At 40.9% G+C, this 25,565-nt stretch overlaps 3 protein-coding genes across 3 annotated transcripts in view; 2 read left to right on the plus strand and 1 right to left on the minus strand.

The window, feature by feature from the left end:
* The first annotated feature begins 4,626 nt into the window (after positions 1–4,626).
* Positions 4,627–15,039, plus strand: ARG2 (arginase 2). The gene is made up of 7 exons (XM_009320994.1): positions 4,627–4,642; positions 5,739–5,916; positions 6,814–6,973; positions 11,790–11,884; positions 12,018–12,122; positions 13,610–13,746; positions 14,709–15,039. Exons 1-7 carry the CDS (start codon positions 4,627–4,629, stop codon positions 14,912–14,914), a joined length of 897 nt encoding a protein of 298 aa, XP_009319269.1. The 3' UTR covers positions 14,915–15,039.
* Positions 15,040–15,049: 10 nt separating this feature from the next.
* On the minus strand, positions 15,050–23,134 carry VTI1B (vesicle transport through interaction with t-SNAREs 1B). The gene is made up of 6 exons (XM_009320995.1): positions 23,128–23,134; positions 21,423–21,481; positions 19,978–20,169; positions 18,462–18,635; positions 16,484–16,545; positions 15,050–15,414 (listed from the first exon to the last, which is right to left on the minus strand). Exons 1-6 carry the CDS (start codon positions 23,132–23,134, stop codon positions 15,318–15,320), a joined length of 591 nt encoding a protein of 196 aa, XP_009319270.1. The 3' UTR covers positions 15,050–15,317.
* Positions 23,135–24,894: 1,760 nt separating this feature from the next.
* LOC103914367 (retinol dehydrogenase 12-like) overlaps positions 24,895–25,565 on the plus strand; it is a 9,968-nt gene continuing 9,297 nt past the window's right edge. Inside the window, exon 1 of the mRNA XM_009320996.1 lies at positions 24,895–24,947. Coding sequence (XP_009319271.1) covers positions 24,895–24,947 — 53 coding nt within the window. The remainder of the gene's footprint in view (positions 24,948–25,565) is intronic.

Below are 25,565 nucleotides of genomic sequence, written 5' to 3' on the forward strand. Positions count from 1 at the left end.
TGGAAAGGGAAAGATTTAATTTTCCCATTAATTTAGGATTATTTTTTTTTACCTCTAGTTCACAAATACCCAGTGTAAACAGGCAGTGTCAGGAGATCATTTCTATCTCATGTTCCACATGTTTTTGTTCCAATTCCTGTTTGCTGCCTCGGAGAGTTTTTATAACTGTGTCACAGTAGCATGCGATTGGGCAATGTCAGCAGCCAGCCTGGATTTTGAAAACTGAATCTCCTTCTGTCAGATTGCTCTTCTGGCTCTGGTGCAGCATCCTAGTAGAGACGGATGGAGAGGCTTTCCCTGCTGCTGCCCAGATGTTTTCTGGTTAAATGCCCCCAGACTTACAAGCCACCTGCTTTCACAGAAGAAACTTTTCTCTAAATCTGTGCAGGGAAATTACTTGCTATTGTAACTGCTGCCTACTGTGGGTGCTGAATAAATGAACTGCTTTTTAAGATGGTAGGTGAACATCACCATTGTCATATAGCTTGCTAAAGGGCATCCTATGTCCCAGTTACAAGCATCATTGGGTTGAGCCCCAGTGCTACACTGATATTTTATTTGAAAAGGCATGCAGGAAACTTTGTTTTCTTAAATGTGTTCTTAATTTGTATTTCTGCCTAAGTACAAGTTTGGCTCCTAATTATGAAAAATGCTGATTTCCTTTACCAGATGTAGGTAAAGTTCTGGTTCTCGCTGTGCAGACTGAAGAAATGACTGTCCTCCATCCCCTGGTCTGCTGGTTGAATGCCTGTGTGACCTTTCCCTAACCTCTTCTGGTCAAAAGAAATCGACCTAGGGAAGATCTACTGTAGAAACTATTTCAAGCTGATTTATTCGGTTTTGGCTGAAATGTGCCCCCAAACAGCCCTGTTGACGAAACTCTGTTGGGGCAGGGCGTGGGGTAAGCGGGCATTGAACCACTGAGGATTGCACTCTTCAGCTGTAGAAGAAATATGTGTGCTGCCTTTATACACTAATTATTCATACTAACAGGAGGACTGTTGTGCACATATGCGTTTTATTTATGCAATTATACTGTGTGTTCGTATTCAGATTGCCACCTCCATCTCCCTGATACCTCTTTCAAGCTCCTGTAACAGAAATAGATGAATCAAGCCTGGTTTTTTTGTTTTCCTCACTTCAAAAAGTCATCTCTTCTTGAGCCAGAGTGCTGATGAAGCTGACTTGTATGGACTTCGTTGTTATAAATTTTCTGTGCTGTTGCTAATTGACTAATGAATCAAACAATATATTTTTCATTTGAATGTAATTTCTGTTAGAGCTTGAAAGTGGAACAAAAGGCTTCTTTTGATCATATTTAATTTCATATTATTTAGTTACTAGCAAAATGTCTGTGGTGTTTAGTTTGTAAGTACTGTAGGGTACTGTTTCATTTAAAAAGAACTTCAATCCTGGTTAGACCTGATCTGCTGCACTGACAAATGGTGTGGATGCTGTGCTTTCTGATGAATGTAAAGAAGCTGGCTTTCCTATCTGCCCACATCTTTTTCCAGTTTTCAGAACTTGGATCTACTGTCTTTTAAAAGGCCCATATATATTCTTCATGTTAGCTTTCTATGCTGATTTAAAAAGCTGTTTGTTTATAGCTATTAGTATCTTAAAATAGAGAGTGCCCCAACTACCAAAGAAAGTAAGTGCATATTGTTTCGTGTGGTGGATTATATAAGTCTTTCACTAACGGCCAAATAACAGCAAGATCCACCAGATTGCACTGCACTACAGCATGTCTATCCATTCAGCAATTTCTATGTTGGACAAAATAATGTAGTTGAGAAAGTAAGTTTTTTAATTTATTTAAATCAAAACTATGTGCAAGCAGGCAGATGAAATGGAAAACAATTTGGGTCTTTAAGTATTAGACTAACATCTGAGACACTCTAAATAGAAGCTAAGAAGATACATCAATGATTAATAATTTGGCAAATTCTTTGCTGTTCAGTAAGTATTAAGACAAATGTACATGTTGAGTTCATCTCTTCAATATCTGGTCAATCCTAATAAATATATGTGCACACATGCGCATACACACACACTTCTAATCACTTCAGGATACACAGTTTGTTTATGTATTGTGAATTTTTTGTGTGTGTGAACTATCTATTCACTAAGCTTTCCTTTTGCTCTAAGGTCATTTAATCATAGCTTTCAAAACTCTAGGCACAATTTAAAAAAAATAGTAGGAAGAAAAGATACTATTAATGTTCGAGGATTGGATTACTCTGTACTTCTGAGATTAACTGTATCTTAATCAGATAGCTGTTGGATGGTTGGCTGAAAACATTCATATCACCCTGGGAAACTTGAGCTGTCCTCTGCAAGCACATAAAAACAGTGGGCCTAAATAAAAGAGGGAAGCGCAAAGCTGAGAAAAGCTGCTACATGGTTTATGAACTCTATCTGAACAACAATAAACTTTTGAAGATGGTAACAAAAACTGAAGGCATCTATTGTCTTTAACAGACATTAGGCTTTTTTATAAAAATAACTAGAGAGAAGCATCTTAATGCAGGAGATACGAGAGTACCATTTGTCCAAAAGGTGGACAAGATCCCAGAATTCTGGACCCCAAAAGTGTGTCTGTCCATCCGTCTCTACTATAGCCACATTGTAAGCTGTATGAACCTGATGTGATCATAAGAAATGAAATGATGAGGCTTTTTTATTCGTAAGCTGAACCAAGTCTTCTTGCTTTACAAATGGGGATTGGGAGGAGGGCAGGATAAAGAAGAAAGAAATTCTTGAACACAAGTGCTACTTATCCAAACACACTTGCTAGAATCTGCCATGTTTGGCCTGCTTTGAGCATGACCTGAAGAATCTTAACTGATTCGTTAAAGTGCTATGAAAGATGGCATGGTTGGTTCTTTGTTTTAGACTGATCTCAAGATGGAGCTTCATGATATAGTTTCCTTTCATTCTTTTTCATCCTTTAATGGGTAAAAATACTGTGATGTGCTTGTATGTCCTATAAGAGAGAACAAAACATAAGTGGCAGTCCTTTCTTCCACTACATTGTGTAATGTGCCGTCCTGCAATGTGTAAGTTGCTGAACACAGCTCCCATCTGCAGATTTACTTCCCACAGATGTCAGAGGTATTAGATCAAAGGTATTATTAACTTGTACAGCGTCTCCAAAAGCTCTTGATACCTATTGAATGATGCAATGTCTTGAAGTCTTACTTCCAAAACTTGCCTCCCAGGCACACTCACGTACTTTGGTCAAACCTTGAAATGTGTAGCAGCGTGCGTATGTGTGAGAAGTAGCCTTGCAGGAAGACACAAATAAAAAAAATAGATTTTGACATTCATTGAACATCTCTCGGAACTCGTAACTCTTTTCTGATTCTGCACAGCAGCAGAATGAAATAGAGGGTAAAAAATGTCACATGGAAGATCAGATAGCACATTCAAATCTGAACAGAACGGGCTCTAAATGCCACAGTCTTAGTCCTGCTGGCTAATTAGGTATTGCCTAAGGGAGGAAGAAAATGCTGCTGTATGCCTGTGTTGCCTTTGAAAACCAGGACGTGGAATGTCATGGTCCAGCTTACTGCTTTACGTCTCTGCAGATAATGTGCTTTCTCACAGAGTTGCTGAGACTACATTTACTTAGTCCTTTGTCAAGTAGCTGTGCTCAGCTGACATGTCCTCTCCTAGCAAATACCCTGACATATGTCCATCTATGTCCCTGCTGTAAAAAGGATGCTTGCCTATTTCCCAGCCACCTAATTCTCACAAGTGACTCAGCCGTTTTCACCAGTCAAAACTCCTTTTGAAATTATAAATTATAATAAAGTCATGTTTTTCTCAATGCTACTTTTCTGTTATTTCCACTGAGCAAATTCACAGACCTAGACTAATGGCGTAATGGAAATCAAGCAGGAAGCCCAGGGCCCCAGGTGGGCCGTTTCTTCATGTTGACTTGCTTGCCTTAATTTTCCAAAGTGCCCTGCTAGGCATAGGATGGCTAAAGGCAGAATGTCAAGCTCTGGTCTGGATGCTTTGAACTGCAGACTAGTGATTCTGAGGAACAAATGGGACAGGCATGACTGGTATTCAGGGTGGTCTTGACTTATTAAGCCACTGTTGGTGTAGCTGTAAATACCTTGGGGCCTTTACAGCCGTCGTCAGTGCCTGCAGCGACAGGCCTATCTGAAAATGAGAGGCTCTGGCCTGTGAAATACTGTTAGAAATTTTGGTATCTATCTAAATGACTGTTAAAAAAGCACATGGTGTATCGGACAGCAGAGCTTCAAATATAAGCTCCATAATGTGTATGAAAGAGAATTAAATTTTAAATGCAGCCAATTAATAAATATGCTCTCAGTTGAGTGGAGGAGGGGAAACCACTCAAAAATGTTCCCTTGTTTCCTACTCTGGGAATTGACTCCTTTTCAGGGTAAAAGTAGATGGAAATACATTTTAGGAAAGGCTGAATCTTAGACCCAGAATGTTGTCAGGCTTCAACAGCCAATTAAGTTGTAACTGGCAATGACAGGATCTCAAAGAATGTTGGAATCAAAGCCCCAGAATTAAAATGCCTTCTAGAACATCTTGTGTTGAGAAAATGGACAGGTTCTCTTACAAAGCACTAGTGCATCCTCCATGGAGTTGCCTGGAAGTACTGTAAGAAAATTTCCGATCTGGGTAACTTGGCACTTTTGTGCCTGGATTCTTGTGGGCTTTGAAAATGGAAAATAACTGTTAGGACTCAGGTATAGTGTGGTGGTTTAACCTCAGCCAGCAACTAAGCACCACACAGCCACTTGCTTACTGCCCCCCAGCGGGATGAGGAAGAGAATTGGAAGGGTAAAAGTGAGAAAACTCGTGGGTTGAGATAAAAACAGTTTAATAGGTAAAGCAAAAGCTGCACATGCAAGCAAAGCAAAACAAGGAATTCATTCACTACTTCCCATGGACAGGCAGGTGTTCAGCCATCTCCAGGAAAACAGGGCTCCAACGCATAATGGTTACTTGGGAAGACAAACACCATCACTCCAAACAGCCCCCCCCCGTCCTTCTTCTTCCCCCCAGCTTTATATGCTGAGCATGACGTCACATGGTATGGAATATCCCTGTGGCCAGTTTGGGTCAGCTGTCCTGGCTGTGCCCCCTCCCAGCTTCTTGTGCACCTCCAGCCTTCTCACTCGGCAGAGCGTGGGAAGCTGAAAAGTCCTTGACTAGTGTAAGCATTACCTAGCATCAACTAAAACATCGGTGTGTTATCAACATTGGTCTCACCCTAAATCCAAAAGACAGCACTGTACCAGCTACTAGGAAGGAAATTAACTCTATCCCTACCGAAACCAGGACATATAGTTAGTGAAATGTTTAGTCCTAGGCATCTTTGAACAACTGAGCTCATTTAAGGCTGTATACAATCTGTCTAATTGGGAAGGAAGCCGGCAATACAAACTGTACTTTTTCATGTTAAAATTGCCAAGAAATAATTCAAAACCCCCAAACTTTTTCTAGGTGACTTTCTATGATTGTCGTATCTCATCGCTAAATTACAGTGACAATATTATCTTAAGCTTTCTAATCTGTAAAGTTGTGACATGGTTGTTTGCAAGGGCATGCAAATAGTCCAAAGAATCCATTCCCTTCCTGTTGTTCCTCTCATACTTGCCCAACTGATTTTCTGAGGGGACCATATTTTGAACATTTCTCTGGGCGCTTACTTAACTCACTTTCTCCTTTTGCTGCTGTGTTTCCAGGATGCCAAGTGTACGACTTTGGAGATTTGAATTTCACTCAAGTTCCCAATGATGAACTGTACAACAACCTGATCTTATATCCACGGTCAGTGGGTTTAGCCAGCCAGGTATTGGCTGATGCTGTAAGCAGAGCCGTAGCCGCTGGACACAGCTGTGTGACTATAGGAGGTGATCACAGGTGAGCTGAACTAGAAGCAATTAGTGGTGCATGCTGTGGGTTGACACTTGGAGTATAAGAATTTCAGTAAAAAATAAGGGGACGGTGGGAACAACTTGGGGTCATTTCCTGGCAGTACCATAGGGTAGCAGCATTTTGATTTTATTGCTGGGGCTCTTAGGGTGGAACATAGAAGACAGCCACAAAAATCTGACCTTCTAAGACAGTACTGCTTAGGTCCAGGCTGTCCTGTGAGCTGCAGACATACAAATGAGGTTTTCCTGGGTTTTCCTGTTCGGGAAAGTTTGTGTGATCAGGTCCCTTTAGGAAGTGTTGCGGTTTCTTTATTGCTGAATGTTTAGTGATGTGTCTCTTGCCCCTCAACTCTCGGGATGTCAACTCTTAGGATGGGTTTGTAGTGCCTGCACACAGATCATTTTGTAATAGATCTTACAATATATGAATCTCTTTCTCCTCTTTTTCACTAACCTTTGGTCTAAGAATTGGTTGAAGAAGGTAGGGCATGTAAGAATGAATTGTGGGGGGAGGTGTCATGACTGGAATCAAAAGTGGGTGAATAGCAGAATTGATGAGTGAGCACACTAGATTTTTCTAAGAGATCATTTGGAGCTAGAACAGGTGAAGATTAGAGTGTGGGAAGGGCGACAGCAGAGAGAGGAAAGAGCTCTTTCTCATCTGTCAGTACTCGTATAGTCCTGTGGAGTTACTTGGAGTCTCCTGGAATCATGGTAGTGGCATGCCATGCAGTTTGTATGGGATGCACCCTTTATTGTCACGGATGTCTGATGTGTTGAAACATGACAACGCTGCTGACTGAAGTTGCAGAGACTTCCCATTGTCCTTGTAGTTGTTCTGAAGGAGAAATGGTGACTAAAGACTTTGCCACTGTACTTCCAGCTTGGCACTTGGTTCTGTCAGTGGCCACGCACGACAGTGCCCACACCTTGGTGTGATCTGGGTGGATGCGCATGCTGATATCAACACCCCTCTTACAACTCAGTCTGGAAACCTCCATGGACAACCTCTCTCATTTCTCTTGAGAGAGCTTCAAGATAAAGTAAGTAACTAACTTGCTTGTACAGTTAGCCTACACTGAAATCCTCAGAGCATTTTACTTTCTGGTGCGAGATGCTTTCTTATCTGCAGCAAATGCAAGACTTTTTTTATCCGAGTACAAGCAAAAATGTATATTATTTGTGTGTGTATACATGCACATATACACACACACACAAATGCATGCACACACACACACACGTAAATATAGATACACACACAAGAATGAGAGAAAGCTTTTCTTTGTGTTAGCATCCTCGTGGGGTGTACAAGTAAGCAAGAGTTCACACAAGCTGTATGTAGCAGCTGACCATGGTGCCGTTCCCACGTAACGAGTGGAGCTGGTGCTGACGCTGTGCAATGGCAGCAATTCTAGCAACTGAGCAAAAGAGCGAACCTCCCCCCCCAGCTGAGCCTGTGAGAGCTGTGCTGAGCTCACCTCCAGTGACAGCTGGTTCCTGCATACCTTGCATGCTTCTTCTGCTTAGTTTGGCTCTTCCATGTTTTGACATTGGGGCCTGACAGGGGCTGTTCCTGCACGATCTCTCCTAACTGGCTGCTCTGGTGTTGGCTCCACTGGGAAATATTACAAATCAGAACAGCTGTACCTGCTTACAGGGTGCTTTTAAAGAGATAGTCTATGTCTTGAAAAGAGGTCAAATTATCAAAAAGAGCTGTTTACTGGGGCACATGGAATGTGCATAGCCAGTTTTTGCTACTGTCAAGATGCTAAACAGTAGGTTGACCTAAGGCCCACACATCCTTTTTGGCTTAGCTGCAGACTATATCTCCCTATACGGGTACCTGTACCATCTACTGGAGACACTACAGTGGCAGCCTGTGCATTCTTAGTAGCTGGGGCCTTTGCAGTAGGAACTTAGATATGACAATCTGCTTCTGCTGAAGCTTAGGCTGGAGAGTGGGAGCAGGATCAGCAACTGCAGGTTGAGAATGGATGCTGGAGCTGCAGAAAAACTATTTTATTCTGGCACTTTGCACTGCTAGTCATTTCTCTTAGATTTCTTTTTTCTCTCTGATAAATGTTGGGGGTGCTGTGTTGATGGAAGTACACCTCTTCCAAGGAAGATCAAGCATGTTTAACATCTTTACGGCTACTGAAGATACCATTGTGTTAGTACCCATTTGGCATAGCAAGATTGCTATCATCTGGTAAAGCTCTTCTGCTTTTCTCCTGCAAATTCTTTTGAATTAATTCCATCTGCAAGTCAATGGAGTCATTTGGTGCTTTTACATACTTTCCTCTTGCTAATAATTCTTGCATGGTCTCTACAAACATGCTAGAATTCCCAAAGTAATGCAGAATTAATGGGGCTTCTTGAAATACTCCCAGGACATGAGAAGGTTAATACAAATGGTTACTGTATTTCTAGTTTCTTGCCTGTAAGTTAAAGGGGGTGATATTTTTCTTCTTTTTGGCAACTGTATCCACTTCTGCAGGAGAGATGGGAAGAGCAAGAGAAATTTTGTGAATTTTGGAGCTCAACTAAGGTGAACAGTTTATGTCTTGGTGAGAACAGAACAAAACCAAGTTCTTTGATAGCTGAGGAAGGAGGAGAAAGGCAGAGTAAGATATGCTGCTTTCCTCTTTTGTCATAGGACAAAAGTATTTAATCGACTTCCTGTGTATACATTGTTGATTTCTGGTCTGCTGGGCTTCAGTTCTTGAGCAGCACAGAAAAGCGGTATTTTTATTTTTTTTTAGAGCTACTGAAAGAATGCTGTGAGCTTTCTGGGGTCAGTGGGGGAGCAGGCCTCCTGCCAGCAGCAGTAGTGAAGAAAGAGTAAGATTAGGCTACACTTAGAGGTGAGTTAGTCAGGTACGGTGCTGGTTATGAGATCTCGTCATAAGCCCACCTAAATTCTAGCTGGCAGGAAGCGTATGCAGAAACATCTGACACAAGCCCCTCAACCTGTATTTGCAGCTACACAAACAAGCATGTACTCATTTAGAGGGTTTTCTTACCATACTGTATTCCTGTTCAGAGGGAGGAAAAACAACATCTGTCCTGCTGGTACAAGGCGGCTTCTACAACAGCATAAATTTTTAAACAGCTGTTTAGCAGCAGTAGAATGTGCCTTCAACAATAGCTTGTCTGGCTACATATCTGACTCACTGGAGGGAACCTTTATGCGTGAACAGGTGCATGTGGCTCACTCTCATCCAGTAGAGCAGCTGCATTGATTAACAGGACAAAAAAAAATATAGTGTCCTTTCCTGACTGCTTTGGAAGGATTCTTTCTGAATCCTAAAACTGTCTGCCACCGGCAAGAAGGCTACTCTAGTCCTACACTCTGCTAAGCATAACTGCTTTCTCAAAGCGACAGACAAACTAACCAGTTGCACTTTGCTTCTCAAGGAGGTTTCTATCCTGTCAAAGGGTACATTGCATAGCAGTGCGAGAGGACAAAAGAGATCTTGCAGTGAGCCCTGTATCTCCTTCCTTGCTTTCACTCATGCTGTGAAGGGAGTTTTGAGTAACCCCTCCCCACCATGACACATCTGTGTGTATGCTTCTCTTGGTGGACTCCCATAATTCCACCAAACTGTCTCTCTGGGTCACAAGATTTGGTCACCAACCTAATAGTTTCAGGAAGGGCTAGTTAGCACTTGGTTCCCTGTCTAGATTGTTTTGTAGAACCACAGGGAAACAACAGCTCCTTTGAGGATATAAAAAGAGCAAAACAGCCTGCATGATTACATTTTATCTTCCTGATTCATTGCCTATGTCTACTAACTGGTACTGCTCTTCCAGCATCTCCAGGCTCCTTGTTCTTCATTCACTATCAAGATGACAGGAGACAAAGGTAGTAGTCTAACATGCGTCTCTCTTGGTGGCACAATCTGTTTAGACTGTTCTTGACCCCATGCCAGCAACTCAGTTTAGCTGCTGTAATCTTCTGTGGGATTGCCGGAGACCCAAGTCAGGAGCACTGTCTCTTTGCTTGGTTAGTTTTTGAGACACATCAAGTCCTAGCCCTCGTTCACTGTATGACCCTACAAACAGCTGTCCTGGCAAAACACAACGAGGGGAACTGATGGGGCAGCAACTGATTAAATTGGCACACCTGCCAAGAAATCCCCCAGGCTGTTTCAAGTCCCTCAGTTTAGGTGTTTTCTCACCTGTTTTCAGAATCCTTCATGTATCCAGGGCTGATGACCTTAGTCAATGCTCTACTGAATTAAATGCCCCCATGTAGCAGACAACATGAAGTATAAAAGCGATACATCTGGCTATGAAATAAAATAAAGCATTTGGCCAGGTCGCTGTAGAACAAACCCTGGTGTTGCTTGCACAGTCCATTCATAGGCTGTCAGCTGCTACTTGTTTGTCCAGTTAGCTTCACAGGAGCACTGCTTGGTACTCCTCAAGGCAAGGTGGCACTTTAGGGTCTTTAAAAAACTTTTTAAATTAATTTTGTCGTTTTAAGGAAAGTATTTATGATGGGCATTCCTCAAACCAAGCATTAGTGTCAGGGCTCCTGGAACCATTCAAAACTAAACTGCTATTAATAACTTAAAATGCCTGCACCTTTTTCCGATGCCTGTTTGGCTTTACTAGCAGCAACTCCTTTTCTATCACAACAGTAAAAACAGAGCCTACTCAAGGAAGTTAAGGCATTCCATTTTCTTTATTTAAAGAGGAAGAGGTATAATTAAAAATGGCAGTATTAAATCTACTAAATCATTAATACTAGAGAGTATCTGACAATACTGTCAATACTATGCTCAGCTTATGCTATGGTGATGTGTTTTGCAGATACAGCTTCATTGCTGGGACCTGAATTATTTTTCCTAGTGGTCTCCAATTCATTTATCCCTCTTCTGAATTCATGACTGCAGAAAAGTTTGAGGTCACTGCCCCAGAGTAACAAATACTTTTATTATATGTGCTTATTTAATCCCAATGTAATTAAATATAGCTATGGGTGCATTAGCCTTTAAAAACAAATCCAAATGGTGTAACTAGGATATAATTAGTAATTGAGAAGTATAAGAGGGAAACAAAGCCTTCTTGCTGCTTGGCAGCTGTGTTGGCTGTAGCCATTTTCAGAGCTGGGAGAGGAAGAAGAGAAATTTGAGTTAATTTAAAGCACTCCTCAAATTAGTAGCTATTACTAACGGAAGGATTTTTATAATTGCATACCATGACTACTTAATTACCAAAGCTGGAAAATGATGACATCATCGTCTTTCATTTGCTGTCCTAGACCTGCTCTGTTCAGTTCTACATTAAAAAACAGTATGATGTAGCCCAATGTGGAAGCCCAACTTCTTGTCATGCTCTTTTTTTTTTCCTTTTAACTTCCCACTTTGAATTTGTCCCATCTTTAACATTGTTTTTGCAACAAAGTTTGCACGACGTTTTGGTGATTCTCCTAAAGATACAGGTGCCTTGGTTTTTATTCTTCCACTTAAGTATGATGTACTGGGTATAGCATTGCTACTAAATGTACCGTATAAGTGATCTACATCTGGGTATCTAGTTTCTTATCATTCCCCCTTACATTTACTGATTATAATTACCTATTGCTTGTGGATTTGGGCTTTTTATTCCTCCTCTTCAAACTGGAAAACGTAGAAGAGTTAAAAACTTCATCCATTACCATTCAACTCGGGTAAAATGGTACAACAAAGGTAAGGAAGGACTTATTAAATCAGGAAGCCAAACTCTCAAGTGATGAAGTTTCTCTGTTTAGACAGAGAAAGGATGCTATAAATAAAGTTTTGAGGGAAGCATTAAATACAGTTTTGTTATATATGTCATTAAACTAACCTAATACCAAACCTTTGCTTACAGGTACCACAACTTCCTGGCTTCTCCTGGCTAAAGCCCTGCCTTTCAGCATCTGACATTGTGTACATTGGTTTGAGGGATGTGGATCCTCCTGAATAGCGGGTTGATTTAGATTAAAGGATTTTTGTAAAGGCTGAAATCAGGCATTCTTTCCACATCTGGCTGTTCACAAGGGTTGCTAGATTTACGCTTAGGCCAGTAATGATTTATTTTTTTTTATTATTTTAACAGCTATATTTTGAAGAACTATGACATCCAGTATTTTTCCATGAGGGATATTGATCGCCTTGGAATTCAGAAGGTTATGGAAAGAACATTTGAACAACTGATGGGCAGGTAACAAACTATTATCTGATTTAAAATACTCTTATCATCCACTTGTTGAATATCTACTTTCCTGAAAGTTATTTAAATGAAGGTCACTCTTGATGTAAGGCGGCCTAACAGAACTGTGACAGCGTCCAGTAAATAGTAAAGCCTTAGCACTGGCTTTAGTCCTCAACTTCCACATCTTGAACTGGAACCATTTCACAGTGTTTGGCAGAAAGCTACGAGATAGGTTACATTAGTCACTACAGTTGCGGCACTGTTTTATACGATTTGTTCTGTTTCTTGAGGAATTCTGTATTTTGCTGCAGTTTGACAAGATGTTTGAATCAACTCAAGAGTCTAGGATATACATTATACTTTTAAAAATACATATAGCAACTTTACAGTAACTTGAATTCAGCTGTTAGTACATGAGGTAGAAGCATTTGATGGCTTCCTCCTTAGACTATGGTCACAGATGCTGTCCTGATGACAGCTGCCACTTTCAGTTCAGCTAGTGAAGTTCACTCCCTTACTTAAGTTCAATGCTGAAGTCTTTGCTAACCTTGTTCAAGTCTGGGGAACCAGATCAGGGAGCAAATCATGCTAGTCTAGGGACACAGGGAGAGGATCAGAGTTAGAAAGGGTAACCTCTCACCACAGGGTAGAACAAAGTCCTGTAGGCAGAACAAGGTCCACGTACCTGTGCTGCATACTGTTGTATCTAAAGGTGTGCTCACCCTTCCTAGCTGCAGCTGCGCCAAGTAACAAAGTTGCTAGTCCAGATGCTTCTCCCTACTGAGCATCTGCAGTAAGTTGGAATTACACGGTCTACCACCTCATAGGTCATCTGAGTGACAAGCAGTGTCCAATTTATTAAGCTGTCATTGGTTGCCAGACTTCATGTAGTAAGTAACTAACATTTTAGGTTTGAGATTATCCTTCACTTTTTCATCAGCTAGGCTTACATGGCAGAGTTTGGAGGCAGCCTTCAACTATTGACCTGAAAAATGCAGAATGCCCCATTCATCTCGATGAGCTGTCTATGAAATCCTCAAGCTTGGTGCTTCCTCCATCCTAGATGCCATGCAAATCAATGTTTCAGCCTTTCACCCTGGCTTTCTGTACAAAAGGAGAAAAGGCTGGATTATATCATACATTTCTCTACGTTCTTCCAACTAAAGAGACAAATACCAGATAAGATGGTTAGAACTACAGTACTTATCTTCAGCCAAATCACACCTGAGCAGATGCTCAGTGAACCTAGAAAGAGAAACGTCTGTTTTCCCAATGTGTACTGCGGAAAGTTCTGAGCTAAGAGATGTTTCAGAGTCCAAAGATACTAAAAGAAATAAAAAATCCTTTCCAAATGTATGTAAGCCATGGTGTAGGACTTAGGACCTTTAGCATCATGGAGCATGACGCTACTTTGCTGATCAGCCTGGACAGTAAGAAATACATGTAGTAAAAGTTCAAGGTTCTGAGATTGCTTTTCTTGTTTTATTCTGTCTCAGGAGACAGAGACCAATTCACCTGAGTTTTGACATTGATGCTTTTGATCCCTCGCTGGCTCCAGCAACTGGGACTCCTGTTCTGGGTGGATTAACTTACAGAGAAGGCATGTACATCACAGAAGAGATACACAACACAGGTAGGAGTTGACCAGCAGTACTGGACTTAGGCCAGGACAGGACGAACTACATAGAGCTCCTAGTGGTTATGTTTTTCCCGTGTAACTAGATAATAAGATAAATGTAGTCAAACCTAAGGTGCCTATAAAGTCAATTCAGCCTCCAGTAAGGGAAAAAAGTCCTATGGTTGGGCAATTCCCCAGGGGTTGGAAGCAGCTTAACCATCAACAACTTCAACTTACCAAAAGTAAATAAAATACATACTATAGTAACAACTAATGCCAAAAATTACTTGGTCATCTTGTATAATACTGTCCCCTACTCCTAAGCGCGTGAGGTCAGATGTAAAAGTGGGCATCTGGAATGAAAAAATGGATGCAAACAGTTCTAAACAGTTTGAAGTTTCGTTCTAGGATTCAAGGCTAGCAAGTCAAGCTTTCACTAAGTATACTGCAGTTGACTCAATAGATGAGGAATTTCCTCCTTATGCTGTGAAGTTATTATTTAATTTGTGTAAACAATGAGTTATTTGCAGTAAAAGTTGGTATGGGAAGAAGGAAAAAAAAGAACAAACCCAAAAAACCACCAGACAACAGATTCAATAGAATCATAAATAGGATGGCAAAAAATACTAGGTGAGACTATTTAGATCCCCTAATTTTTGGACTGGGAGGAAACAAGATTAAAAAACATTCCCCTCGTAAGTGTATATAGAACATCAAACTTGTTTTTCCTGAATGCTAAAAGCGTGGATGAGTGAGGTAGTGACAATGTAAGAAAGAACCAAATTAAAACCACAAACTTGCGTCTAAGAATGATAACCTCATCCCTCACTTGAGAGCCAATTTTACTTGTCTAAGGGGTAGAGCAGGTCACAAGCTCAAGTATCAGACTTGCCGCAATGAATGAAAGGCTGCAGAAGAAACCCTATTAGAGATGCTACCCTTTTTCATAGTAGCAAAGCTGTAAATCATTTTCACAGGAATGCTTTCAGCTGTAGACATGGTTGAAGTCAATCCACTGCTTGGAGCTTCTCAAGAGGAAGTGAATGCAACTGCTAGTCTTGCAGTCGACGTGATAGCAACGTGCTTTGGGCAGACAAGGGAAGGAGCACACACCGCTTTTGATGAACTCCCAACACCCAGTTCTCCAGATGAATCTGACAGTGAAGAGCAAGTGAGGATTTAAGAACCCGAAGTGTTGGGTACATTGGACATTATAGAGCTCTGCTGAGGCACTTGAGTGGATAGATTGTCAACACTTGGCAAATACTGTTAACTTCTCAGTTTTTAAATAAACTAGCTTTTCCACTGATCAGTGGTTACTTTATTACATACCAAGATTTATTCATTTAGTTACGTATATACAAATTGAGACAATAAAATATTTATTACCTTCTTATTAATCTTACCAGTAGTTCAAGTCTGTCTCTGCATTTGCCTTTTACTCCCATTCTCTGTCTTTCTAGTTCAGTACAGTTTCAGCGGAACCCGCTGTCTCATGAGACAGTTCAATCCTCAGACATTCAAAGGGAACAGACATCCCATCCGGTTCCTCAACCACGGAAAAAGCTCATCTCACTCATGAAGATTCATCTGCTGCGAAAGAACTTGTAGTAGACCACACCTCCTAGGATAGCTAGTTCCAGGATGATGATAATTGACAGCAACAACTTATTAGTGGTTACTCTAGAGTTAAAAAATAAAAAAAAATCCAAGTTAGCTTTTTCCCCCCTTGATTATGAAAGCAGATTCTAGATAATTTGGTCACCATCATACCGTCAATAAGTATACTCCCTGTTTCAGCTGGACCACAAGGTGCTATTCAAATAGCTCTTAACAAGCAGGAAGGGACAAACTCTGTAGTTTCCTACTCATGTTTTCCTGGAAATTCTGCTTAAATCTTGTACTTCAACAGCAGCAGTTCTGTTCCTCTTCCCCTGCCCCGCAGAAGGCAGACCGTTCTGCTCTGTATGTGCCTACTCATTCCATTAAGCAAAGAGGAAAACGTCAGTTGAACTCCTGTGCTAAAACCCACCTTGTGGTGCTTTTACTTAGAACTACGGAGTTGAAGTAAAACTATAACATCTCAAAATAATAATGTACTTCTACTATTGAAAATTATACAGTTATCATAAACTTCCTTTAGCGACGGGTATAAAGGAAAGATTGTAAGGGCAGAAGTACCTACTGGAAATACACTCCATGAACTAGTTTATAAGGACAATTAAACCATATAGCTAAGAAACTATAAATACCCTTAAGCATACAAGGCTCTAGTCATCGAAATAGCGTATGGTCAGGCGCGGAGCTTCTCCTGTGACAGTCTAGCTACCCTAGGGCATTACTGTGGCTAAACAGATTTGTCTCTGTCATCAGACATCTAAACCACTTAATGCTGCAGTGATTTATGGCACAGCTTTTTCCAACCTGAATAACGAAGAGTTGCATCTAAAGTTACCATTAGCAATTCACTGTAACTTGCTTATGTCCAAATCCCTCCCCTCACCACCATTTATCATACGGGATGGTTAAAGACCACGTATTATCCTAAATGAGCGGCACAATTACCTAATGGTAATTACCAGAGAGGAGAAAACACAAATTGGCATCTGCACACAGGCACACATTCTGTTCACACATTCCCTAAAACCTTCCTGCAGTTCCAGCTGATGCTCTGTTCCCTATTTTTTGCCCGAAACCGGCAGGCAACAATGCCACCTGCCGAGCGCTGCTGTAAGTCAGTCACGCTACTCACCTCCTGGACATGGAACGTAGAATCTTGCGACTCTTGCTCAAGTTTTCACTTGTATTCACCAACTAAGAAGAAACAGAAGTTATTTGCCAGTTGAACAAGTATACAGCAACTCTGTAAAGATGCACCTGTAAGTAGCGGGTGTTGAAATGTTGCAGTTAATAACGGGACCAAGGCTAACCACGTATTCTCAAAATTCAGAGCCAACATTGTTCTCTATGCACAATACAAGCTGGAAGTGTTGTCTCCTTCCTTTCTAAGGAGGAAGTAAGACTTTCGTGTATACTTTCCCTTAGATACATGCAAAGATAAGCAATTTAGGATCACTTTCTGCCCCTTTAGCTAATCTACAAATATCAGAAAGTTGTTATTAGCTCCTTTCATTAAATTTTATTTCATTATTCTAGTTGTTGACACCAGAAGAAAACAATACTGACATGTTCTCCCCAGGGCGTTTCTGGAACTGTTTGAAATGCTGTTCAATTTCTAGCCAAGAAAGAACCATGTTGTGCTGACAGGTCTAAGTGACCCAGTGGATATGAGCTCTGAACTGTTAATAGATAATCCGCGTCAGCTTTGCAATGCTCAGAAATGAACTGTCAAGTATTTCTCAGTCAGCTATTAAGAAGCACGTAATTACGTGAGGTTACAGACAACTAAAAAAGCTGTTGTCTCACAGAGTCAGGATTCATGACGTGCGGCCACTGGAGGTCTCCAGGTAAGATCTCGCTATTCCACTTCCAAAGCTTCAGGGGAAGTAAAAGGTAAGCCAGGTCACTTACCGTCACAGACACCTGCCTGCACAATTCCTCTGTAGTTTAAGCTATTGCCCTCAGCTGCACAACTGGCCCTGTAGGTACGTTACCTTGCACTGAGATGGACTGGACCAAGTTGGGAAGAAAACTACCAAGTCCATTCAAAGCATACTAGATTTCCAATCTTTGCTATGAAAGACCAAGCAAGAAGAAAGTCTGCTTCTAGTTGGAATGTATGTTTAATACAATTCAGCAATACAATGCCTGAAAGGCTCACACTAAAAGTCACAGCTTCATGAACAACTGTGGGCAGACTGACATGCTTGAAGGACTATAATATTTTTAATTAGAAAAAGAACAGACAAAAACTATACCTACAAATTTTAAGATCACATTTCCTTTCCTGCTCTCCAACCCAAATTTGGGAGCAGGACGAATGGAATTCTGACTGAAATTGCAAAACTGCTTAAATGAAAAAGCTACAGGCTTTGTTGCAATGAGTAGAGATGACTCCCAAGAAAAGGGGTATGCTTTTTGTTTTGGCTGAGCGTGCTTACTTGCCAAACTTGGGGTCCCCCTGCAAGTCACTCGCCTAAAAGTTTTACGCTAGGGATCCCTTGTACACACAGACAATCCCATCAGTTTGTTACTTCAGAAGTCAAATTCCCAGTTTTGCATATGTGTGCACACAAAGGAAATGAACTACTTCCTAAAGCTGCCACAGTAGAAGCAGAGCTTCTTGAGCCAAGGATGAGAAACAGGCATCTTGTCTGACACCGCTTTCTCCCTCCTTAGCTAACCTACAAATACTGTATGGTTAGTAATTAAGCTTCTATTGAATTTCATTTCATTAGAAGAACTTGCTAATGCCTCCCAAATCTAAACCTTTACTAGTAATCTAGTGCTGGGCAACTCCTCGGCATTTTTTTACATCTGTAATTTTTTCAGTAATGCTGTTTTTTTTTAGCAGTGGTCTACAGGTCTAATATCCAATCTTGCACAGACATAGCAGCAGACATTTGGCCATCGTGCTTTGGGCCCTTCTACAGTAGTTTTTTTCCTTTTACGTGCACAGCATAGAAATGTAGCAGCCTGGATTTGGTCTGTAGAAACATCAGTTGGATTACCACGTCTAGGGAGGTCTCCGAGAGTAATTACTGGCATACAGTTCCCGCTAAGCTGACATCAGGTTGTTTCAATACAATGCCCCCAGTTTCCCTGCTTACTCTGCTCTTGGTGCGTTCCAGTTGCTCCCGCTGCTCCCCGAGTTCTTCAATTATATCGGTGCCAATCTGATCTGTTTCAGCGGCAATTCGATGCGAGCGCTCAATGCTCTGACTGGCTCGGTTCAGGCTGTCCGTTCCCTGGAGAAGCAGCACCCTCTGTGACTGCAGGTTAGTCTGAAAAATAACGTATGCTTAACTATTAAGCACAAAGAGAGAGGTATTAGGCTTCTGACCTACTAAAAAGTTAGGATGTGACTCCATAGGCCATCCATTTGCATTAGCTGTACATGCTTCTTACGTTAACTGATGTAGCCCAGTTAATTTTGAAAGAGTTCTTGTTCACATTGTAAGATTATGGCCAGATCTGGCTAAACCTTGAAAAAGAAGGACGCACAACTGAAGGGTTAAAACAGTTACAAAAACCCCTGTCTTTACAACAATTTACTGTTCCATCAAAGAACGTTTACGTGAAAATAGTGTCTTTGCTTTCCAGATGCTAACTTTTCCTTCCATTCTAAACTCAGTCCTATTTGTGACTTGACAGTTGGTTGCCAGGGAGATCATTAAGAGTTTACCCAGCCAAAGGATTAGGAACAAACAGCACTAACAGATGGACTGCTAAGTAACAAAGATCCTCTTTTTATGCCAGTAGCCTCGGCTAGAGGATAAGAAATGTTTGCTCACCTTGGGGTCAAGAGGTAGCTCAAAATAAAGTATTTTCCTGAAGCTTCAGAAAGTCTAATCTACCACCCTGCTCTCAGGTTTTAGAGGAACCGATCAAAAGGAATCAAATGCAAAAATTTACCAAGCTACTGCAGAACGAGATATTAAGGAAAGAGCCTCCCTCAAACCTTCCTTTTCTAAGGCAGGCAACCAAAAAGCCCACCTCCATGAACTTTCTATACAGATGACAGCACTTCGAAGATAATAAGCAGATTCAGTCTCCCTAGCTCAAAAATATATCTAAGCATATCTGGTAAACAAAGAAATTGGTGTATTCCTTGCACTGTAGCAGCACATCCACAGTGAACAAAGTGCTAGAGGACGACTTCTCATATTTTCGTGAAATTGTTTACACTGAGATTGCTTAAAAGAGAGTTCTACCAAAGAACCTATGCAGTGCATGATTCACTCACTTTGCTAGTTTTGGAGACTAAAACTAGATCAGGTAACCTTTCTTCTCAGTCAGTAGCATCACTTTTGTGTTCTCACTGCTGTACTGAAATACAGCATTTCAGTACAGAATGTCGTGTAAGTTACTAACTGCATGGTATTCAAGGATTTCCCTTTTGATTATGCGCATATCTTTGTTTTAGAACAGAAAAGCTCTCCTCTGAGTTCCAGGTGTTCTTTCTCCTCCCTGAGATATTCATGTTACGTGCAAGAGAGATATACAGGGAGCTATACAAGCACAGAAGCTAAGCGGATTAAAGTAGAAACACTGTAAACAATACATCTGGAATTCTTTTTTAAACGATCACAGCAATGTTAAATAAAACTTATATCTAATTCTCACACTCTGTTCATTTTCTGTGGAGAAGATTCCGTATTTTATATCGCCTTGACTTCCAGGGCCCAATCCCAAATCTGTGCTTCTCATCTCTCTCTGGAACATGGAGAGGTCTCTTCTGTACGCCCGGATTTTGCTCATCATTTGGTTGCGGAAAGGCAGGGGAGCATACTTCAGTTCTTCCTCCATTTCCCGTAGCTTTAATGGAAGAAAATGTGTTTATTTTTTAAAGCACCAAATCTATTCTTATCAGCAGCTATACTCGAAACTCACCACCAGATGAAGGGATTCACATGTTTTTATGTGGATGAGGGGGGGATTAACCCCAAACCCTATACCCCTCATCTGGTATTGAATACACCGTTCTGCCTAATGCTGTTCAGCCCACACAGATATTCAAATACACAATGCCTCAAGGAAAAAAAAGAAAAGAAAAAAAAAATTAATCGCCAAGCTTAAATGCTTGCTGTTTTCTGAAACGTCGCTCCATAACTTCAAAATGTGCAGTTCTCACTTTCATATTATTTAAGCATTTATAGGATGGGTATCAGCTTCTCAGCGTATCTATGCAACAGAAATCTACTGCATAGGTAGGCATGCCACTAAATTCATACTCTGAGCACCCGGGCCTGGCAACTAGAGTTAGGATTTGTAAACCCTGGGATTGTGGATGCGTGAATTTTCACATCAACTTTTGGTGACAGTTGTTACAAATTCACAGTGCTTAAAGCTGCCCACCAATATGAGCTCTCTCACAATATGAACTCTGCTTCTCATACATCACCTACACAGATACGGGTCAATAAAACCCAGTAAGTTAGAGGAATAAAGCATCTCTCTCAAAAGAACGTTCAGCCGTGACGCAAAAGCATCCTAGGCAATAGCACATTAAGAAGAGAAGAAAGCTTAATCCATAATGTCTTTCTTGAAAAGACAAGTCACATGGGTTTTTTGTGCAGTTCCACGTCACCTGCTGTCCAGGAAGCCTATACAACAGAGGTTTCAACTATTCAAGACCCCTGATATTTAACTATCAGACTATTATAGAAAGATCAGATGGGTTAAGACCAACATGAAAAAAAGGGGGGGGGGGAAGGCGGGGAGAAAATCAAAAAAAGATTCTCTACATGCCCTCCCTACAATCTCTAGCAATTGTAATTGCACCTCCGTCACTCTCCTTTGTTCAACAAAGGTAAGGCGATATCCAAACCGAGCACTCAAAGAAAAAATACCCATGTAAGAATATTTGTCTGTATCTATATATGTATATATACACAACAGTCTTGCAAACACAGACACATCTATCAGATTAACAAATCAAACATTAAAAAAGAATACATTTGCCTGCCAGCATAGAACCATAAAGAGAGTAAAGTGTGGAAGTACTGTCCTTTTTAAGGCATCAGTGTTTCACCTGGTCAGAAAGGACAAAAGTCTAGACTTTGGTTTACCGTTTCATTTGCTTCACGCTGTTTCTCATCAAATTCTCGAACTAGCTTTTTCTTCTCCTCTGTGGAAGAAAAAGTAGTATGTCAGATAAACCATAGAGAAATGACAACAGAACTCAGTCCATTATAGACAAGGAAGCTGCCACAGATGGCTGATTACAGAGACACCAGGTCAAAATTTCCCTCAAACAGGAACGGCCTGTTCTTACGGCAACATATCAGAAGAGGGTGGGGGGAGAGAGCAGAAACCACCCTTCCAAATGCTGGCCACTACCTCCGGTAGACAAAAGAAGTCATTTTTCAAACCTGCAATATTTTTCTGACCTATTAGCCTCCAATCTCCGCTGACAGAATTGCATGTTGAAAAACATTTAACATGAAAGGATAACAAACAGGACAGGCTGGTAAACAGCTCATAAGTATTTCTTATTTTTTGCACACATTTGGCAAGATTACTGAAGGCTGAAACTGTAACTTGGATTTGAACAGAACCATCAAGTCAATCTACATTTCCAAGTGAGCCCTGAAATTCCTGGCAGACGGGGCACTCTGCATTCTTGTGGTCATAAAGTAATTAGGTATATGGGATAAGCATTCTGGAGTACTCGGAGATTAAAGATGCCATCGAGATATCACTTCAGGTTCACAGATTAATGCCCAAATACTTCCCTCTACTGGGACGGTATCACTTGTTTGAATCAGCCAACAGAACTCGACATTTTACCTGTTTGAGACAGTCATTTGCTAAGGTCCTTGTGTCTAGGGCTTTGGAGGCCAAAGGATGGGTTTTACCGCTGTTATTCTATTTTTAAACAAAACCTTCAGACACGTATTTTGCATGTGTTAAAAAACTATCATACCTCTCTAATATCCACTATCAACGAAAGCAGAATTCTGAAACTCCCGTTATCTGAATGGAGCAAAAATGTGTGTTTTGTAAGCACTGAAGACGACCACCAGAGGACTCTTGTAGAGCACCGCTGAATGAAACCAAATTCTATGAGAAGTCTGATAAATAGGCACTAGCCTAATTCATCTCTCAGGAGAGGATAATTCAGTCTTAAATAAAATTTTGCGCAGCAAAAAATGCAGTCACCTTGGTAAAACGTCTCTAATTTGATTTAACTTAAAGACAAAACTAAAGATAACATTATGAAAACATCGCTGCAGTAAAAAACTGACTTGATAATACCTTTTTGTAAATATGATCCTCTGCGAAAGAAGCAGTTTTTAAACGACCGGGCTCTCAACAGAGAATAGGAAAAAAATTTGAAGCGATCAAAACATTTTTATATAGCTCCTCTCATATACACGACATGCCTAAGCTGTAGCCTTTCCCTTTCAGTTCAAGTTCATATTAAGCCCCAGCATTTGAACTGCAGAGAACTTAAGACAGAATTAAAAACCATCGTCTAACAAGAAGCTGTCCTCTCAAGTAGCACACAGAATTATTACAGACTAAGCTACATTATGTCTGTTAACATATTACACGCGAGCTGGTATCAGGAAATGCAGTTTCACATTCCAGTTAATTCAGGAGGGAATGCTGACTTATGAGGTTCCTCAATACACTCTCCTCAACTTCCTCCATGATTTGCACCACGTACATTTGTGCTGATGCAATTATTTGTGTAGCTGGCTTGCAAGTGAAATCATGGACACGAACTGCTAGAAAACAGCCTTCAGAAGTCAGTATTTTGTTTCATACGGGCCATTTCGCTAATCCAATTTAAGTAGCGCCCTCTTAAAACAACTGCCGTCTCAAACTAATTGAAACCTGGTGCAGCACTGAAAAAAGCAGCATTTTACCTTCTCTGTGTCCCCCACGCGGATTAAGACGACACTGCACTTACAAATGAGCCGCCAAAGAAATGCTAGTTTCCAAAAGTCAAGTAGCAATGGCTTGAGACTTTTTTGTCTTATGCCAACAAGAAAACAGGCAGTGTGGCTTGAAAGCATTATACTGGATCTGGCCTAAAAGAAACGCCAGAATACGTTGAGCAGTTTAATTCGTATCACTCCGAATTAAACTGCGACTTAAAGCACATTGAGAGAACTTTTTTAATGCAGTAAAAGTAAAAAGTACCTAAGCCACAGTAACATTATCCACATGCTCATCAACATTTAACCGACTTATTTCCAATCAATCAGTTAGAAGTAGATTCAGTTGAAAAGTACAGCTAACCAAATTAATTTAGAGGAAAGTGTCTATATTTGAAACTGATCCAGGCTGTTTAAAATGCCTTCTTAACAAATTTGGAAGGAAAAAAATTGTTTCTAGAGGTAGGAATTCGTTTGTATAAAGTGAAACAGCATTTCCAAACCTCTGCCCTTCAAAGATGTCCCAAGGACTATAGATTCTGTCTTCCCTTGAGTTTGGCAGTGTGCCAATCGTCTTGAAAGAGCATGCAAGGTATCTTTTATTGCCTCCTGAAGTTTTCAGGATCAGGTAACTCGGAAAATAAAGATACACCCCCACCCCCCTATGTACAAGAAGCAAACAAAGCACATTAGGAGAGTCGAATGCCTCCACCAGATAGAGAAACTCCTGACTTACCTTAAACTCTCTTAGAACTACTTTCCAAAAATATTACCAGGATTTTTGCAGCAACAAATTTAAAGAATAGAGCAGTCATATTAAAATTTCATAGCATGTCTGAAAAACCAGTTTGTAATTATTTGTAATCTGTTGAAAAAAAAATAATCTACAAGCATGGCAAAAATTGCTGCCTGTAAATACTCCATTTAAGCCTATTGCTCAGAATTCATTGCTCAAGACTACCCCAGTTCCATGGAGATCTGACAAAGCTTTACTTCACCAAGAAACCGACCGCTCTCCTTTCTACTAGGAAATGAGGATTTTCTCCAACAAAGGGTATTTCTTCCTTTATGCTTCTTATTCTTGTTGGCCGCTAGTGAAATTAAGCCAGCTTTGAAAGTTGTCATTTGCAGGTTCAAATATGCAAAGGTTCAAACCCTGTGCGGGTGCACGGGGGCGACACCGTTCAGTGCCCCCGGCCGTTTAAACTCTCTGGCGAAGGTGAGAGTGAGCGCCGCTGAGCCCATCCAAACTTTCTGGATGAGGACTGCGACCCTGAATCTAACTCATTATTAAGCTGAAAGCCAGGTAAGAAACAGAACGTTAAGCTTTTCATAGCCTGTGTTATCTAGCACAGATTGGTATATTCTGAACAAACCATTTTTATGATTTTTACACCTAAACACATAAAATTGATCAGTTTGGGGAGAATGACAAGACTCTTGCAGAACGTGCCTGGTAGCCCCTACTCATTCTCCTGGTACAAAACCCAAGCTGAGCTACAGTGTAGCTGTGATAACTGTGTACCATGTTGCTCATATGAAGGAAGTATTTAATCAGAGATTCCGTGACATCAGTAAAATTCTCCTTGTTTGATCACTTCCCTTTCCGGTTCTCAGAATACTGCCAAGTATTAAGAACTGAGTTAGAAGCACAATGCCAAGTCCTACAGAGAAGCGTTCTGTCAGAGCGTTTGACCCACTGGTATGGTATAAAGAATACCCATAAAAATCAGACTTTGCTTCTAACATAACTTTGTGTAGCTTGATAGTTTCTTCTAGTCTGTGGGTAGGTAGTGCACAAACCAGACTTTTAAAACAGTCATTTAAAATGCAAGTCTTCACCAGTAAGTCTGGAGGTTGTGGACAATTGTGATAATAAAAATTGCTTTTAATTCTGCTGATGAGATTTTAAACAAGAGTACAACAATGACCAAAAAAAAAAAAAGAAAAAAGAAACCCCAAAGCACCGCAGTTTAGGCAGTTCACCTACAAACAGCAAGAAATAACATCCAAATAACAACTCCTCCTCGGAGACAGGACTGAAGCGGAAAGCCCAGCGCAGGCAGCGCTTGGCTACGGAGTGGAAGTGTGCCAGGCAGGAGGAGCTGCTCCAGAGGAATAAAGCGACGCACCTGCCTCCCTACTCGCGTATTTGGGGCTTTGCATGACCGGGCCTACTGCTCAAGAGCAAAGCTACCAGAATATAGCAGCGACGGAAAAATAAGACACAGCGAAGCCAGACCTAAGCAAAGCCACCCGCCCCCTCCAAGGAGGCGTCTACCGAAAGCGATGCACCGAATCCCTCCAATTGCCTTGGCAAACCCC

This window comes from Pygoscelis adeliae, unplaced genomic scaffold (genome assembly GCF_000699105.1).
Source record: "Pygoscelis adeliae isolate BGI_AS28 unplaced genomic scaffold, ASM69910v1 Scaffold3, whole genome shotgun sequence".
NCBI lineage: Eukaryota > Metazoa > Chordata > Aves > Sphenisciformes > Spheniscidae > Pygoscelis > Pygoscelis adeliae.